The 20,133-nt window shown below is 40.7% G+C and overlaps 1 protein-coding gene across 2 annotated transcripts in view; it reads left to right on the forward strand.

Annotated features, from left to right (window-relative positions):
* usp6nl (USP6 N-terminal like) overlaps positions 1-20,133 on the forward strand; it is an 84,073-nt gene that overhangs the window by 17,697 nt on the left and 46,243 nt on the right. Inside the window, exon 1 of one of the 2 annotated variants that reach the window (XM_034112575.2) lies at positions 14,977-15,880. The exons of the other annotated variant lie outside the window; for it this stretch is intronic. Coding sequence (XP_033968466.1) covers positions 15,811-15,880 — 70 coding nt within the window. The 5' untranslated portion in view covers positions 14,977-15,810. Of the gene's footprint in view, positions 1-14,976; positions 15,881-20,133 lie in introns of those variants that run through there. 2 annotated transcript variants of the gene reach the window in all.

A 20,133-nucleotide genomic window follows, 5' to 3' on the forward strand; every position in this document is an offset into this window, starting at 1 on the left:
TGTTCATATTGGAAATGGCACCGTGTTAAAGCAACTCCCCGGTGGAGGGACCTTTTTGGAGGACCACCCAGTTGGTGAGGGGGTTGAGGTGTGAATCCAACCCAAATAAAACCCACATCTACCCACATGCATTTATTCAAAGCTCTATGTATTACCAGATGACGTTGCACTGTTGCAACAAGAGTTGGGCCACGTCCAACATTTTTGTCGAACCTCACAATTGTTTCTATTAAGGTAATTTAAAAAGAAATACTCTGTCAAATTTAAATTAACGGTCAGCAGATGGCTAGCTTAGCATAGCACTGTAAACAAACAGAAATTAATTTAATAAATGATTCAGATATCTTCAATAAGCTGATTTTAAAGGTGCTTGTAGGCTTGTTACTATTGGACCGAGCCATGTTACCCGTATCCAGTCTTTGAGCTAGGCTAAGCTTTATTTTTACTGGTCAGATATGAGAATTATATTTATATCCTTGTCTTTACTCCAGCAACAAGTGGATACTTTTAATTCCCAAAAAAACTACTTTTATTAAATTCAGTCTGAAACACTTTTAAGTTGGGATGCAATTGAACATTTTTCCCTAAAGTATCTGAAAATAGTAACAAAACTGGACAAGTAATTTCATTTTCAGTATTGTTCAAATGGAACTGAAGCAGCACAGTTGTTGTGTGGGGAATTTTCAGATTTGCTCAATCCTGTTAACTGCTACTGTTGCGTTTGCTCAGTTGATAAGCCGCATTTCTGACAGCACTTGAAGGCAGCATTTGTTCTTGTGTTTTCCCCTGTTTAACTCAAAAGCCCTGAAGTGATGATGACACCTCTCCTTCTTACTTCACGCTGGCTCCAGGTAGTTAGAGCCTCTCTGCCCACAGGATGACTCAAGGATAATAACCACAGAGATTGGTATTTGTTTTGTTCGGAAAGCACCTGAGGAAACGGTTTGAGTATGTTGCTGTAACACGGGTTGGGCTGGTTTATTAGCCTGCTGCACTTCCTCAAGTCTAAGGGCTTACTACCTGGAGCATGTGGTGAATTTGAACTTGAATGGATGTTTAGGATTACTCTCGATTAGATGATATGACATGCTGTTTTCATTAATGCCACTGTCTCAAATCCACATCTAAGGACTCCTGCAGAGAGGAAGTGCCTCTAGTGTGACATTAGGAGACTTTAAAAACCCTGTGTTTTCACTGCAGTCTCAAAATGGTCATCAAATCTGAGCTTTTTGCTCACACAATGCTCCTCAATGATGTTTTTACTCCCTCTTTCTTGACAACAATTCCATTTGATTCACTGGCTGCTCTATCGGCATCACACAGAGATGTGCTACGTCACCAATGCAGAAGGATAGCTTTCACTATAGAAACAATCAAAGAAGACTCCTTAGTTCTGTACACAGCATCATTGATGGCATCTGCAAATGCAATTGGGAACTAATATATAGAATATAATTGAATGGAAACCCTTTATTGTCATTATACAAAACATATACATTTGATGGAAGCTATATAACCATTTGCAAAGCTACCATTTTGTTGTAGTTTTAAAGGATGCACATTTCAAAACACCGCTCCGTTATTAGCATATTGACCTAAAAATCCCACCTCAGGGTCCATTAACTATAGCGTATTTAAACTGTATCATCTTTCTCATTAGATACAGTTTCAATTTTAGATGTTCCAACTTTTTTTCAGTGCACTTTAAAACACAGACTCTTAACGGCCTTAAAATGCTTTAAACTGCAAGTGAACATAAGAGGCAAAAGATGGAATGATTTGGTAAGGCAAGCTTCCTCTGAATGGATCATTGGGTCAGTGTTTAAAAGTATTCTCGTGTATTTAGGTTTCGAAGATGAAATGCGTAATGGGTCAACAGACCTGTCCTGTTGCATTTGGCCTAGAAACAATACTTATGATCCATCCTTTGCGTTCTTCAGTGTCCCAACATGTATTGTGGATCCCTTGTCTGTGTTTGATTATCAGTTTGGCTGTATTTTAAAACCAGGTCCCTGAAATAGGACACTTTCAGGTTTTGATTCATCACTTCTAGCTAAAAGAAAACCAATGCCAGAATTGGATGAACTCCTAACCATCCATTTTCCACTGTTTTCAATGCTGTTCACTTCTACATCCATGAGAGTCTTTTTCCAGAAAAATAACTTGTCCTTGTGCAGCTTCTATAAAACACTGCCACATTCAAAAGGGATGTGTACTGGGAATAGAACTGAAGTCTGAGTATTTCACTTAAAAGCAAAATGCTTTTTTTTCTAGGCCGATAGAAGTCCTTCATGTCTTTCAGTCTGCTGTCCTCCTTTCTCTATGTTTTGACACCATGTTCCACATCCCTGTTTCACTTCAATTCGTGCCAGTGGGTTTGAATGAGGACTGAATGTTGGTATCTGCGTGAAGTGTGTGTGATGTGATGCCAGTTGTGTGGTGGAATGCAGTTTATTCCAGCCACCGGTCCTCTCAGCATATTCTGTCCTTTCCTGCAGCGGTGAATGATGCTCGGATGTCATGTTTGTGTTGAGTTACAGGAGGAGAGGGGCAGTGGTGGGGGTGGGGCTTACAGGAAGGAAGGCTTGCTGGAATATGATTACATCTCCATGTAAACAGGGCTGTAGTAGGAAATGGATCCAGAGATCCTCAGGGCATCAGCCTGCACACACCAACCAGGCCAAGTAATATGATGTCCAAATGTGCTTATTTGTCAGGTTTGTCCATAGATCGGACCTCCATTTAAACTAGATGTATCCTATGGTTTCATAGATTAGATTGATTCATATATTAACCGTAGAGGTGGTGGTAGTTTGTGGTAACACTTTTAACCTAATGGCTTCTAATGGCATGTTTACTGATACATTATATTTAAGATGTAAGGAAACAGAATAGGAACTTAACTATTTCCCCCCCTCAATCTCTTGTAGTATTCAATTTGATGCTGATATTCTCAATCACAATCCTGATCTTTAATATGATCCTATCTATTTTCTGTAAGTGCATATGAGTGTTGTCTGATTGGTGTGATGAATAACCTTTGGCTCAAAAACTAAAATATTGAAACGACAACAAACGATAAAGGTGTGGCATGTTACAAAAGAACATGACCTCATGTATCATTTGTTAAAGGTGCAGTACAATGAGCACCTTTAAGTTCTTGGAAAACTGTCGCTTCCTGGAAAACCTTGAATCTTTAATGATGACCTCATGCTGCATGAGTACAGGTGTGGACTTGGAGCAAAAAGTGAACACCCTGTTACCTGGAGCTTTTCATAACATTAGCTTCAAAGGTCTTCAAATATTCTGTTTCATGATTTATTATTCTTTAGATATTTTTTCATAATTAATTGATTCGTTTGTCCATGAGATGTCAGAAAAGTGTTAGAAATGCCCGAAAGTTTAGTTCAACTTCACTGTGTTTTACAATCCAGTGGGTACAACCATGTCATTTGATGTGCTTTACAGACAAGTGGAAACGGATAAGGCACGGTGGTGATTGATTTGTGTCTGATACGCATGTGAACATGAGGAACAAAATAAATCTGATGAATCCAGATTCCTCTTACTGGACTCTTACACCCCAAATACTTATGAGCACCTCTACATCCTGTTCAAAAACAGTTCTTCAGTGCTCTTTTTTTCTCAAAGACTTGGTTGTCCTGGTTGATATACAGGTCGAACGGGCTGCTTCTTTGTTTGTTGTAGTAACAGTTGTTGTGATGTGACGACACATCTGCTCGACCAAATTAAGAACGATAGCAGCAGTGCTGAAAACCTCTGGAAAGTACCAGGAACTTGGATTATATAACTTCAGAAAAAGTCCCCAGGTTAAGTCCCCATAAAGCTCGCTTGGATGCTACACAATCAGATGCTGTTGGTACCTGTACATGTGGATAGATATGTAAATAGTAATCCCTGTAAATGTTGCTGTATGATGTCCTTTTGTTGTTCTGTTGTTTATGTCTTCACGTGGAACCTACTGCTGCAGGTCTCCCTTGAAAAAGAGATCATTGATCTCAATGGGATTTCACCTGGATAAATAAAGGTTTTGAATTGAATTTGAATTGAATTGAATTGACTGACAAATCCAAGCCCGAAGTGGGCAGATTCATCAACGGCCCTTCTTCCCCGGCTGCAGATGAAAAAGGTAAGCACTGTGCCTGGTTATTTCACTGCTGCTGGGCCAGCTTCCCTTATGGCTGCACTTGTATTAAGGGTTTCAGCTGTGTTATACAGCTCAAAGTGGACCTTGGGGGTTGATAGAGGCTTGGTGTTTTATATATCTGCTCTTTACTTGTGATGCTCTTGGCAAAATCCCAGCAGACCTACATATTGGTAGTTTAAAAAAAAAAAAAGCAGGTTGTGTGACTGTGTGGAAGGAGAGCGCATCACACAGAGTAAATTACATTATCAAGCCATAAAATATAAATATTCGACTTTCATATCAGGTTTGGAGGAAACGGAGACCCTGCAGCTTCGGTGAAATGTAGTTGGAATCGCTCTCGCTGCAGCTATATCTCAAATATTCAGTCTGTTGCACTGATTTAAAATGGTTCCACCCGTTTTAAACCAACTGAGTACTGAACAGAGGGTGCTATGTGCAGACTACATTATTGATTCTGCAAACATATAAAGAAGAACGAAGACGTTTTTGGAGAAAACTGTATAATATACCTCCAATGACATTTAACTGCATCGGGGAACATTTGAGAACAACCCACACAATTGTCTCTCTCAAAACAGAAGTAATGACATTTCCTTGTCACACGCTTTTCATGGCCTCTCTGTGTTTGGTTGCCATGGTGAACTGCTGTTTTTGGCAGCGGCAGCCCTTTAGAAAGTTTACTTCATCAATATATAATGTCTGGACTTCAGACGATGGGATCTGGTGGAAGGAAGCTTTGCTGGGTTTGATTGTGTGGCTCCCATGGCATTGAACGCTATCCGGATCATTTTGATATTAGGTTCTTTGTTCTTGTTATTAAAAATAATTCAAGTTACTATTGTAAGCATGCACTAGAAGCATAGGGTTCTTCAAAATGTAGGGTCAGTGTGTAAAGGTAAGCAAGGAAATAAATGGTATAATATCTATTAAGCAACACTTGGGCTGAAACCAATAGTCAGACAAACCCATAAAATATTCCAATAAGAGAAGTGGTGAACTGTACACCAAGCAATATATTGATATGTTTAGAATATAATCGCCCGTTGCAGCCCTATACGTCTTAAATAAATTAATATATGTGATTTCCTTTCATTAAAAGATATGGAGGCCTTTATTTTTGAAAGTGGAACCAATACATGTTTTGCATTTTAGATTAAAAACATTATCAGAGGCTATTTGGGTCAAAGGACAGACAGTGTATAGTGCTGTTCTTAGGGGCTCTGACACAAAATGGTGAAAAAACAGAATATCTTATCATCCTTTACCACGTTTCCATACTCTGCATGAGAAGTCCCCTTACATAACCAGTGACCAGTGAAACACACACACACACACACACACACACACACACACACACACACACACACACACACACACACACACACACACACACACACACACACACACACACACACACACACACACACACACACACACACACACACACACACACACACACACACACACACACACACACAGCAGCCGGTGACAGACATCTCACTGCCTGTCACCCTGTGATAAACGACACAGACCCTATCGACCAATGTCAAGCGGGATACACCTGATCGAGTGTGTGTGTGAGTGTGTGAGTGTGTGAGTGTGTGAGTGAGTGAGTGAGTGAGTGAGTGAGTGAGTGAGTGAGTGCGAGCATTGTGGGTAATATTCGTTGACTGCCATGCTGGTGATCCCATATCGTCGTAGATCTTCGGGCTGTCACCGCTGCTGACGTCAAACCCCCGCTTCTTCGTCTTCTTTCCCTCTGCTGCCTTACCAGCTGTTTGTATTTACTGTTGCCTTGTAAACACTCACACATTCGTGCAGTCACACACATCTGTTGTCTGAGGTCTCAATAGAAGCTCCTGAATCTCCCGCCTTTGTGGTAAAACCATATACAGTCTATGGGTAAAACACGGTGGCTGGGTCATGCAGGCCTGGGAGAGGTTAGCAGATCACTCTGATTTATTGGCCTCTGGTGCAGGCCATGTTTGGAGGGTTTTGTGTGAACTCCAGAACATTTACTCCTGTTTGAATTTATTCCATGTTTATCTTGCCTTTCAAAGACAGGAAGGCAGGAAATGGCTCAAAATAGGGCTGGGCATTATATTGATATTTTAACGATATCATGGCATAAGACTATATTTGGTCTTATATTTGGTGTCTTTTCCTGATTTTCAAGAAGAAGAAAATATATATATATATTACTACCATAACTGAGAAAAGGCACATTTTCCCATTTTGAAAATGTTTTGCTTAAAGAATTAATTGTGTCTCAAAGTAATTAAATGAAAGAATAAGCTACTTTAATTCTACTGCTTTTGCCGTCTTTCCATTGCATGTCCGTGTCCTTTTTTTCTTGTTTTTTTTCACATATCTCTGTCAAGGTTCTAAGAATAGAGGGTGCTGTTAGGTTCTAAAAACCTCTACAAGAATTGAAGATCGAGAAAATATATGTCGTCCTTATGAGGTGTATGGCGGCGCCAGGGTATGGCTGGGGTAGGCTACAGCCATACCAAGAAATGGCTTAGCCCTACCTTAGCCCGACCATGACAAATGATGTTAAAGTAAGCATGTTGAGAACACGGATTGCGAAAATCTACCGATCGTGTCCACAACACACAAACTGATCCTGCTGTAACAACAAGTGCACGTTAACGGCCCGTCCACACACTGTGCTGTGCTTCTTCACTGACGCAATATGGTTGAGATCATTCGGGCTTATGCTAGAGGGGTGCAAGGAATAGTCTAAGTAGTGGGGGAGTTTTATACACTAAAGGTGTGGAAATTCTCTCGCGTTATAATATCAGCGCGGCCGCGGTCAGATCAAAATGCCTCCGAATGCAATTTGAATGTCTATGTTTGAACCAGCCGGGAACCAGCCGGGAAGCCAATACGGAAGTGCCACACACTGCAGTTCATACATGGGCCGCTAGGGACTGGCTGCAGAAAGGAGCAATTTCCATAGACCCCCATGTTAAAATGCCCAACTTTACAGCAGAAAAAAACATGTTTCTACCCATGGAACCAATAAATATTATTATCGATATAGTTAGATTCCACCTTCATGATTATGGATCTGTGAGTGAATTGTTTTCTAACACGACCCTTTTATTTAGATTAGGTCTTAAAGTTTTTGCATAAATTAGGGCGTGGTCACGTTGATGGACACGCACATGCCTCACTGTCAGCTAACATCAACTTGTCCACTCTGCTAGGCTACAACCATAGAGGCTACAACGTTAGTTAGTCATAGTACTGTACTTGACCTTTTAGCTTTAGCCGTGTTCGTGGTGATTGTGCCTTTTTAGGGAATATTGTTACAAATACCAGCCAATTAAAATGTCGTGCTGTGTGCTTGAATGTACTAACAGAACTTCCAAGAAGTCTAAAATGATGTTAACCCCGTTCGCAGGTGTTTGTGTGCTTAGTAGCTTAGCTTGTTACTTATTAGCCAGCTAAGGACGTAACCCTTTATGCATACATATACATTTTAGTTTATGATTCAGCCTTGGGTAAGACTTTTATAGTCTATGGCTATGACGCCCATAATGCTAAACGGGAGCAAATGTTAATAGGGGACCCAATTATCCCAGTGGTGGCCGCCGGAGCTAACGGAGCCGCAGGGGGCTAGCTCCAGCCGGCGTCCCGGAGCTAGCCCACTGCGTTAGGTCCGGGCGATGGAGTCCGTCTTTTCTCAACGTGTGAATGACAAGCATTAAGAATAACAAAATATAGCTAATTCTCTTGCAGATTGTCTCATTTGATTATGAATGCAAAGTGTATATAGGGGAACTACACTGGTAGCAGTAACTTGGTATGCATGTATTTCATGTTAGCTTAGCTTCTTAGCCTGAGCTAGCTCTGTTTACTTCCAGTTCGGAGGCAGCAGGTCCCGCCTCGGCTCCGCCTCTTTGCCCTTATTTGGAGCAGGTGGGATTAGACTCTGACGTCACAGTCGAGCCGTTAGTGGCCGACTCCGCCTACTAAGGGCTTCACGGCAACTCTGCAGAATCCTATGGGTGACGTCACGGACACTACGTCCATTTATATATACAGTCTATGGTTTGAACAGACCTACAGCCAATCAGAGCAACGAAAACGTTGGGTCTGCTGCGTCATGCATTACTGATTCGTCACGTTCACACTGAAAAGTCCCCAAACTCGCGCCGAGTAAATTGCAGACAGACAGCAGAACTTCTAGGATTAATTGTATATTTCCGATGGATAGATTTGTTCTTAAACGCCCTCGCATTGAGGTACACGTCGAACAGGTGCCAGAGTCACACGACCCACCTGAAGAGTGAATAGTGAGTTTTGAATATATTTTGTAATAATGGGTCATTTGAAAAAGTGTTTTGTATGACAATAGAGACACAGGCCACCTGTTGTGTGCTGTGTCTGTCTCTCTCTGTTTACATGTGTCTGACATGTGTCTCTCTCTCTGTCTCTCTCCCTCACTCTCTCTCTCTCTCCCTCTCTCTCTCCCTCTCCGTGTCAATTCTATATGCCAACTTTTCTTGTTTCTGCCGCTGCGTAGCATGTTGTAACAATGTGGAATTAGCAGAATAGGCTATTGTATTGTTTAACTCACACCTGTTGCTCTCGATGAAATTTAGCTGATAAAAGGAGACTAATAAGAGCTAATAAAAGCCTCACATGTGGCATTTCACTGTCAAGGAGTGCGATATAGCGTGTATGTAATTACATTACAAATACTGACTTGAGCCCCACCACTGTATGGGTTAGCCCTACCATAGATTACCCAACAAAAATACTCTGGCGCCGCCACTGGGTGTATGGCATGCTTTGTTAGGAGTTATGATCCCATTGTGGTTTGCAGAAATGCAGTTGGACTCGTCTTTAACTTTATGAGAGTACCACTTATGAGTCATGTTGTCATGCATTTTCATGAGGCGATGCAGCAAAACCAAACGAACACAGGCAAAAATGCAACAAATTGAACTCAACCATTGTGGTTCAAAACAGACACAAGTGTCAGCCAACCTCTCAGTGAACTTTCGTAGCAAGCAAGTCTGAGATCTGCTACGATGCACCCGATGGATTTCAACTATAAATGACACCCTCGTGAAAATAAGACAAAACTAACAATAAGACCTTGAGGACTGGGTTCTGGATCTTTAGCTGTTTAAAAAAGATGAGGACAGCTTTCTACTCTGAATGTGTAATGTATCCACATGGACAACCTTATTAAGCATGCATTCTGACGCTAAATGTCACCTTGACTTTAAATTATTTTTCATATTTTTGGAAGGACTATTAAGAAGAAGAAGAATTATAGCGTTATATTGAGTGATATAACGCCTTCAAAAAGCCATGATTTAATAAATGTTCTCATAAAGACATGCCCTTGCTTCAAATGAGGATGTATTTTTGGGCCAAAATGTTTTGAAAGGAGCATTTTGTAAAGTGGAAACTTCCTTAGCAGGACATGTAAGTAGCCACGAAGGACAGTGGAACTCAGTCTGAAGTCTGATTGGTCGAAAGGCTGCACACTTCAAACAGGAAATGACACGGGAGAGCAAACAGGAAGTGTGACGCAGAGCGTTAATGTTGTTCTAGTGTGTTTTCTTTCCCGTCCGTTCCCATTCCCTCGCTCGCTGTGGCCAAAGAGAGGAAGGAGAGAGGAAAGGGAGTGAAAAATCAGAGAGAGGAGGGCATTCTGGGGGAATACCCCTCCGAAATTCCTCCCCCTCCACCCGTGGCTCCATCCATACACATGAAACTGTCCTGAACTGCTCTCCACCTTTCAAAATGCTGACTCAAACCTATTTGCTTTATTTTCTCCAAGAACGGTTGGACCGTAGTAATGTGCAGAAGTGTTTGCATTCAGACACTTGTGTTTTTAAGGCTGCCAGTTTTTGACGGTTGTTAAGAGTTTTATTGTCAGTTAGGAAAAACATTGGATTTTAAATAATATGTGACACTCCGGCTCTCTGCAATTGGACTTCTTCCAATGGGATGATGTTTCTACATGTCTTTTGGAAATGTAAGTAGCAAAAACAATTGTGATAATGTATCAATACTGTTAGACTGTCTTCAACAAAAACGGGTCCAGAGTGACCAAACATCATTACCATAGCGTAACATTTTATTTCAGAGACTTTTCTCTTTTAATTTGCATCTCTAGGTGCTTTAACAAACTTTAAGTGCCATGCAAATGAAATATATATGTCATTGTTTAATATCATATTTCCCATATAAACATGTATGGGTTTGAATCATGGTTTGAATGCATTCTACATTTAGTTTGTAGGTAGCTTGTAAATCAAGAGCGCATTTCAGCCATCAGGATTCATCCTTTGGGGGCATCACAACTGGCTAAAACATCAGTGTTAGCTTCACAATGGGCCACTACATGCTCAGGGCTAAGTTTGAACGTGAGCTCAACTAGGAGCTGACATGCATCTGCTAAAATGTGTTGAATTCTTCATGTTCGCATTGTTCTTGTGCGTGGTGTCTCATTGGCATTCAGCTGCAGGACTCCGTGACGCACTGAAGCGCAGCAGGCAGCATTAATCAATGTGCCGAACAATCAGCACCCAGCCTAATTCAATCACCCCTCCAACAGAATGCTGCCATTAGGACAACAGAAGAGTGTGTGTTCACACCGCTGTTAAGTCTGTTTGATTTGTCTGTGTGCTAGTCCTCTCCGACGCCCGAAACGATCCCCTTCAGAGAGACAGAGTGGGAAGAGGAAGCATATAGAGAGCATAATTGAGAGAGTAAAATTGGGGTTGCCACTTTCTTGAAGTGCCCAAGATAGTCAGAAGTGCCGAAGTGCTGCCAGAAATGTGACTGATTGGTAATTGTCCTTTTCTATGGAGGGAGTTGTATGGGAAACAAAGGAGTGGCATTGCGTTTAAAAAGATGTTCACAGTTTATTCTGCCAGGCAGAAAAATATGTTCATCAATTCATGTTTTGATAATTGGAGACAGTTCTTTACTAATTCTGAGCAATGGCGACAATGGGGACTTTAAATCCACTGTTTCCTATTGAAATGTATTTGCTATCCTTCCCAATGCCCTCTCCTCTTTTCTCATAATGTGATATTTCACATTTTCTTCCATCTCATCTGCCAAAACTTTCTCTCACATTTTCTGTCTTTGTAAATCCCTTTCTTTCTCACAAATCAATAGGGATCATCACGGGTGTGCTTCAACTACTAAAGATCACAAACTCACATCAGGAATCACAAGAATCCCAAATATCCTGTACGAGGAACAGATTTATCGCTCTTCCAAAAGTACAATTCTGGACAAAAGACTGAATCCTTGTTGAACAGACACATTTAAATATGTGAAAGATAAACGCAAAAGTTGGCTTTCAACGGCTGCGATCTTAACGGCTGTATGGAACTATTTTGATATTATACTTACCTTTCTTTATAGTAATTTTTCAAGCACAAAGTATACAAACGTTCTGGTTTCAGAAAATGTGACAATTTACAGATTTCTTTTCTCATATGTGAAAGCATATCAACATAATATATCTGTGGACTGTTGGTTAGACAAAACAAGCATATTGAAGACATCTTGGTGGGCTCTGAGAAATAGTGAATCCCATTTATTTTCAGTTGTTTTTACAAGCTACAGTATAGGCTAAGCAATTTGAAAAAAAAACAATCTGCAGATGCAAACAAATACTTCTATCAACCTGCAACTGCCCGTTTCCAATCATCCCCGCTCTCTACAGTTGTTGCTGGGTATTTTCAAAATCTCTTCTCTCCGACATCTGAGATCGAACCCACGATCTCAACATTGACAGCCTCTCGATTGAAGTGAGGCGAGCCAAGCTTTTATCTGGCCTGTAGATTAAAGAAACGATGTATCAGTGACTACACCAGACTTACAGTATCTGTCGGTTCTCTATCAAAGGGGTGTTGAGGCCAAACTCGGGGTGGACCTATTGATCTGTTGTTTGGGAGAGGCCTCTATATGACTAGACCTATGGATGCTGTCGAGAGGAGACTAAGGCCTCCATCAATACCTTTCTCTCTCATCCCCGCCTCTCTTTCTACTCCTTTACACTTTCTGTCTCTCACCTTAGTTACTCCTAATCCTCACATGTGGGACTGTTTAGATAATATCATTTGAAGTGCAAATTCAAAACCACCAAAGATTACATATTGATACTTGGAAAGCTTATTTTCTAGAAGCAATTTCCCACAATGGCCACACAATGCCCCAACATGTATAACGGCCTATGTCATTTGATGCTTATTGTGCACATTACGAAAAAGACCCAAGTGATAATAAACCAGAATTAAAGTCTTTATAATTTAACACATTTGAAACGTGAGACACTGCAGATCCCATAGTCTAGTGGTCCCCGAGATGTCGGTCCCAAGAAGCTCTAAGGTCGAAAATTACATTACATATATCGTAAATCGAGTATTTATTTATGTAAAGAAGAGCAAAGAAAAGGCCCATGAAGGCATTTCTTGATTTATTCTTTTTTACCAATCTTCCCCTTCGAGTAACTATCGGTACATTTATTCACCTGCCATGTATTTCGAAAGTGTCTACACTATAACATAACCATCTGGCTTTAATTGAATATTAAACAATCGTCAAGAATGGAAAATACAACAGGTACATCTACCTGCAGAATGTGGACCTAGCTCCAACCTGTGTATGACTTTAGGAAACATGAAGCATGGTGGTTTTGATGGATTTAATGTGCCACTTTTCTCCATTTAATTGTTGCTCCTGTAGTTGTAGAACACCATTATGTTTGAAAAAGGCCACACTTTTGCCTCATGTAGTGGGGTCACAGCCTAGCAACAGTGGATCAGAGGCATAGCAACAGCAGCTGCAGAGTCGGTCCAGCTATGGAGTATAATTGGACCTTTTGACTCAGTGCCGGAGGATCGACACGCTAACAAATACGGATACTTCATCCCAAGGACTCATGTAGCACACAGCCCTGCCTGTGCTTTACAAAGTGTGCATGTTTGTGAGAAAGAAAAATCATGTGCTTTATTTAAACAGAGTGTGTTAAGCACCATCATATCAGAATGAATTGACAACCAGTCTAGTCGGATGTACTTTAAAGTGAAAGGTTAACATCGAGGTGATACATTTAGAGAAAGAACATTTACACCCTGATGGAGATGAAGAAGTACAGCATGGGGGATAAATGATGTGTGTACTGAACCAAGACGGATTGGATGTAATTTAATCTCCTCTAATGAAAGGTGGGGAGACTGAAGTGCACTGAGAAATCTCCATATATCAATTATTCTTTTTTGTAAATGAGCCCTTAAGGCCTTGTTTTCCAAATGCAAGTTAATAGAAATCTGCCAGTGAAGGAAGATCATTGCAACTTGTGTCCTATAAAAATAATGTTGTTTACTATGATATTATAGACATTTGTAAAAATGTTGAAGAGAATATGGTGAGATGTTTTTATGTGTGTAAAGGGACCATTAATGACAGCAAGAGGGGACAAAATGTTCATGATAAAGCATTCACAACCACTGGATTTTAGTATTCATCAACTACACCTAAAAGTAGCCGACTAGTTTATTAAACACTGGAAATATACATATTTTATTTTTCAACAAGGAAAGATAATTGTGTTTTGTTGAAAAGGTCTCAAATACAACCAGCTTTTGTGGCGAAATATGAACAAGTAAGGTGTGGACTAGGGCTGTATCAGAATATCCGTTCTTTGGAGTACTATTCGGGTTTCAATTTCGTTATTCGGATATTCGTTTTGTTTGTGTTTTCGTTTTTTCCCGTTTTTTGAATTTATTGAAATCTCCAATATCAACATAAGAGCTTGTGTCTCTTGGGGGGGGGGGGTGCTACAGTAACACTTAAACATAAACATTATCGTTTACTTTATATGTAGATATTACTTTTCTCCGTTAATCTCCGTGACGTTGTTTCCAAAGCAACAACAACTTCCTGTCAACAGCGTTAACTCTCCTTCAAAATAAAAGCATATCCATAAATGGGAAGCCAAGCCAAATTGCACTTAAGACATATACAACTGCAACGAAAGTAACAAACACAATGAGATATCTTTTTCAATTTCAAAGAACACAAATTGGGTTACATTAACAAATAACTATAAAACAACAATACTGTAGAATACCAAAATTAATGCCGTGAATACACCGAAATACACGTGTTGAAGCGGTCTGCTGCTGATTACTACCGAATATCCGAAGCCCGAAAAATGGTATTCGGGACAGCCCTAGTGTGGACTTATGTTGTGTTTAAGGAAAATAGAACAGGGCCTAGGATGGATCCCTGAGGAACCCCACATAAGATACCAGATGAAGTCGACAAAAAATAAACGAGGGTTAGATATACAGTTCTTAAGGAAACAAGGTCCAGAAGAAGCAACATGCTTCCAGTGTCATGATTACATAATGAAAGACTCGCAACAGACCAACATAAATGTTTCTTCTTTTTTTAATGATCTTTTTCTGTCTTTAAAAAGCAACTAAAAGACTCTTCATCATGATGACAGAGGTGGTGAAGGTTGTGATAAAGACAGTTTGATAATGTGAAAGGACGTAACCTGAGGATGACAGCTTTATTGATGCTGATGGGTACAAACATATACCCACATCTCGTGTTTGCTTTTACCCCTTTTATATGCTGCTCATGTTCTCAGCTTCACAGTACATGTACACTAGGAAAGGGGGCTGAGTGAGAAAGAAAGCGACACAATGACAAGAAGAAGGGAGGGGTGCATGGAAACAAGAGAGGAAGGGTGGAAAAGAGAGGAGTGAGTGGAAGTGCTCATTAATAAGAATTTAAAGGATGTGAAGAGCGAACAGAAAGCGAAACAGCCAGCATCCGCAGGGCTGAGGGAGGGAGAAGCTGATGTGAAAGAAATACATGGATGGGAGAGGGGAAGAGAGTAAGAAAAGGAGGTGAGAGTTGGACAGTTGAGAGGCATCATCTCCGGTTAAACTGTGCTGATATTGATCCACGAAAGCCAGGTGGTTCGTCTCCTGGAGCCACAGAAAAAGAAGAAAGAGAGGAAGAAGAGAAAAACGAAGATTGCTCTGTTCTGCTTCTTTACCGCCGACCGGCAAATGAAGAGAGTGTGTGTGTGAGAGCACTCCAGCTGAGCAGCATAACACTCACATCACACGCAAGATGAGCACATTCAGTGTGCAAGAGAGCTGCCGGGGAACAACCTTCGCTACTTTCAGCAGATGCCAGTTGTTGAGTTGAGATTTATCAACAGTGTTTATGTCGGCCAGAGGCAGCATTTGAAAGCAGGTGAATCACTCAGGTAGTGGGTTTGCTGTTGCTGTACATCTGTGCTTAGAGACAGGCTCTTTGTGGATTAAAGAAACGCCAGCAAAGAGTACCCGAGGATATTTGAGAGTTTGTAAGCTTGTGTTGAAATCGGGAAATCAAAAAGAAGAAGATTGAAAGGAAAGTCATCGTACAACACCACCCAGAAACGAGTACCGTATCTCGGAGAAATCGAGATCACCAGGACCCGGGAGGCATGCTGTGGATTAGGGGATGAGTCCGGAAGAGGAGCCAGGGAGGGATGAGGTTGTGGAGGGCGAGAGGGCAACAATGGGACACCCCTGCCCTTTGCCACGTCTGGTTGCCTCCCTCCTCCCTGCTGCTGTCTCCCGGTGAGCATGCAGGTCCTTCAGATCGTCAAGGAGCTGGTGTCGCCGTCCAGACGCAGGGCAGCGGCAAGATTTGGAGGTGTGTGCATTTACAGTACAAGCCATTTGTCCATATAACGACCCATTATGTTGCTTTCATAGTCACTGACTGTATGACTAGACCTCACACAGTCATCTGCAAAATCAAACTAAATCTTTTGGGAAAAGCTCAATGTGAGGAAGAGGTTCATAGGATTCATGAGTCTTGTGAATGTTTGCAGTAGGGTTACACCAATTGAGCCTTTCATTAAAACTGGTTGTTGGCCAGCTATTCAGTCTTTGCGTGTGACAATGAATTGATGCTGTTGTACTGTCCATGAGTGGCGTTCTGTTAAGTAAAAAATTAAAGCTGCCTCGCCTTGCTGTCAGGAGCTGTTAATTGTCCTGTAACGTCTTCATTAGAGCGTTGCTGTCACAAAACAGTCAAAACTCTGAATCCATGGCTCCTAAAGGTTTGAGAAAACTCGAAAATAGGGCTGTTTTTATATGCACACTCTTCTATCCCAACATATGTCATGTCATATAGCGATACAGTATATATCCCCATACCATATTTTCTGGTAATTCAATAAATAAATGTTGAATTAACCACACAGATTCTAAAACCTATTTTCATTTACCAATGAGGAACTTTAGTAGGTTATAGAGAAATTATCACTAATTAGTATACATCCCTTTTTTTCAGATACTGAGTGATCATTTTAAGACTATAGTTGTAATAGTGGAGGTGAAAATAATTATAGGGTTTTGCCACGCAAGAGTTGACCATTAAAGTCGAATGAAACTAACCCAGGAAACTGCTGTTGGAAAAAAAATACTCACAATTTATTTTATTATCCACAATTTGGTTCGAAATGGACCCTATGCACATTATTCTACACTATAAAAGACGATACCCTGTGCTGCTGGTTATTATCAATTTAACTGACGTAATTGTGAATCAAAAAATCTCAATATATGATTTCATCCATTATTCCCAATCTCCATTTGCTTACAAACTCTTACTCTCTTAGATGTGTTGCCGACAACGTTTAAAGGCAAGTTTCCACCCAATCCTCATGGGTATAACAGCACACACTGGAATACAGTCTCTTCTAAAAAGCATTGATAGTATTGCAGTCTGTGACAGAAGTGTGATGAATTTAAAAAAAAGAGAGCCTGAGGGAAAAGTCTGTTTTGACAGAGATCTAGCAGCCAAACTGACCTGTTAGGAAACCATCCACATTCGTTTTTGTAGCAAATAAACGACTGCAAAAACACTTTTGCGGTCAAATTTGCTAAACATTTGGACTGAATTTGCTCTTAAGCTTTGTCTCTGATTTAAGTATCAAGTCCACAAATTTCAATCGGTATCATCTGAACACAACATTATAATTTGTTTTTTTTTCTAACTTTGTGTTGTGACGAAAGCATCAATGTAACTAAACGCATAGAAACCAGCTGAGAGCTTTTTGTATGTTTCATACAGGGACATTATGCGCAGTATTTTCAAAACATGCTTGTTTTCACTGAAATATGTAACGGCACATCTCCTGTTTCACACGAGCACAGTTGGCTGTTAAAGTCAGGCACTCACGGCCAATGTTGCAGGAGACACGTGTGATTCTTGATTTCTTGGCATCGAAATGGTCTTCTTTAGTAATACATTTAAACTCGATGTCATTGTGGATGAGGTTAAACTTCTCTCTGTGCCCGTGTGCCGGTGTGGCGTTTGACTGAATGGAAGTCACCACTGTAATAGCTCTGGTGCTGTGGGACACGAGTATTCTTTATATGTGTGTGTGTCCTGTAGTTGCATCTCTCTGGTGTGCAATGAATAATGAAGCATGATGCCCGGGGTAATGGAACACTGTGTGACCCCTGACCCGTCGTCCTGTCTCCTGATTGGATCAGCTTCTGTACAAATCGCCGCTATCTGTGTCTGATACTCCACAACTGAAGTGCTTTTTTTATTGTATTATGTTATTGTTCTATCCCAAGTTTTTTTCTGAGCTTTTTTCCCCTACAGGAGAAAAAAAGCCACAGCTTGTTGACTTCTTGCCTCAGTGTTCTTCAAATAGAAAAGGAGCCACTGTATTTCCAGATGGGTGATTTGCATATATTTAATGAGGGTTTGATGGGCAGGTATATTGGTGCTTCCTGCAGGTTTCCTCTAAAGATGTGTTGTAATTAGGACACTGATGATCATTCATCATAGCTTTCCCAAGCACTTCAAATCTTTAGTCATATTGCCAGTACGTAGTTACATACTTATTATGACATTATGTGAATGGCTGTGCATATTGGATAACAATACATTTTAATTTTCTTGATTTCTCCTGAGCAGTGTGGACATATTTTTGTAGGCTGACCTGGAACTAAGCATCTCAAGGGCTCATCTGACAAAAAAGCAATTGGATATTTCTTAGGTATATTGCTTAAAATAAGATTGGTGGCAAACACATTTATGATAATTAAATGTTGAATTCAGTAGGATAATCTCAACATAGTACCACCACTTCTATGCTTTTTGAAGCTTATAATATCCAGAAGTAAAAATGTTATGTTCTGCAATAAAATACCTACATAACATGACCGCGTAACTAAGCTAAAGGGGGACTTGTATAGCATAATGAGGTTCAGTAGTCTCATTTATTCACTTTTTAGCATCAGCGTTTTAAGACACTTAAAAGCTTTGGACATTCACCAGTGGGGCTAGCATATTTGATGTCTTAAAACAAAGCTTGAAAACTTCTACAGCTTGTGTTAACCACAGACCTTATATCAATCATTTACCCAGAGACACATTCAAAAGGGCTTTAGGACTCATTCCTGCACCCCTCTATTGGCCTAACGGAACCTGAAAAATATATTCCATTGGTCACAGTCAAAGTATGTTAGTTTTATAAAGCAATTATTCCGGTGTAATTAAGCAATGCATTACCTTCTGAAGTCAAAGCATGTATGTGATGATATAGACACCAGCGATTTCCGCCAAAGATTTTGGAACTTGGTCCGTGCGCAAAGCATTGTGGGGATTTTAAGAACGCGGAAGATACACATGTGCAGCCTCGAAAATTCCCGCAACGAAGGACGCCGGCCTCGGTAGAATTCCAAGGATCCTGGACATTGGAACAGTCCTTCGGCGGGACTCGATGACGTAGCATCCTTGAAATAGTGGCTCTGGAGGAGCCTTCCTCGACATTGAGAAACACCCACAGTCTCTCAGGGATGATACGCCGTGTTTTATACAATTGTGAAAATGAAATCAGCGCTATGATAGGGTTGGCATAAATTGGGCTCCCTCCATTGGCTATGACACACTGTTATGCTATTGATCTATTTGAATCACATAAACGCATTCAGTTGTCTTTGTGTTCTTGCTCAGAGACTACTACAGGATGCAAATCGAAACCCTGCACGTGAACATGCAGATTTATGCCGTTCATTTTGCTGTTATTACAATTATTTTTTTACTAAATCTTAGGTTGAAAATATGTGGGCTACTGTAGAATATTTGGAAGCATGGCCAACACTCTGAGTGAGTTTTGTTTCCCTGTGTGTGTGTGTGTGTGTGTGTGTGTGTGTGTGTGTGTGTGTGTGTGTGTGTGTGTGTGTGTGTGTGTGTGTGTGTGTGTGTGTGTGTGTGTGTGTGTGTGTGTGTGTGTGTGTGTGTGTGTGTGTGTGTGTGTGTGTGTGTGTGTGTGTGTGTGTGTGTGTGTGTGTGTGTGTGTGGCTCGATGGCGAGTGTGTGAAAGTCATTGTGAGGCAGGTAAGAGTTTGTAATCAGCTCTAAAGGCACACACACTTAAACAGAGAGGGTGTTTCAGAGATTTGGGCAGCTTTATCGACTGCCTGGGAAGAATTCAAACTTTCCATTTGGCTCTCGTCTTTATCTCCTTCCATCAGGAATTCACCTTGGCTCTTTCTCTCGGCGAGGATCAATGCAGGCAGATTTAGAGATGGCCTCCAACAGATACAGCTCTCACACACACACACACACACACACACACACACACACACACACACACACACAGTGCCATGCTGAGGTGTGATGAGAAGGTGCAGGAGGCGAGCATATGATGTTGGTGTGAGCCGTATGATTGTTTTGTTTTATTTGTATTGTTTTATTGTTCTGTCTTTTAAAACATTTTTATTTAAGTATCCCAGTAATGTATGTTGCATGTTTTAAATTGATTGTATTTACTTAATGTGCACTGTCCCTGTTAAATAAATGAATACATAAAATAAATGATGAGAAAGGAGCACACTGAGCCATGTCTTAAAACTCAGTCATGTTCATTGTACAGAAAA

The sequence above is a fragment of the Pseudochaenichthys georgianus genome, chromosome 23 (genome assembly GCF_902827115.2).
Source record: "Pseudochaenichthys georgianus chromosome 23, fPseGeo1.2, whole genome shotgun sequence".
NCBI lineage: Eukaryota > Metazoa > Chordata > Actinopteri > Perciformes > Channichthyidae > Pseudochaenichthys > Pseudochaenichthys georgianus.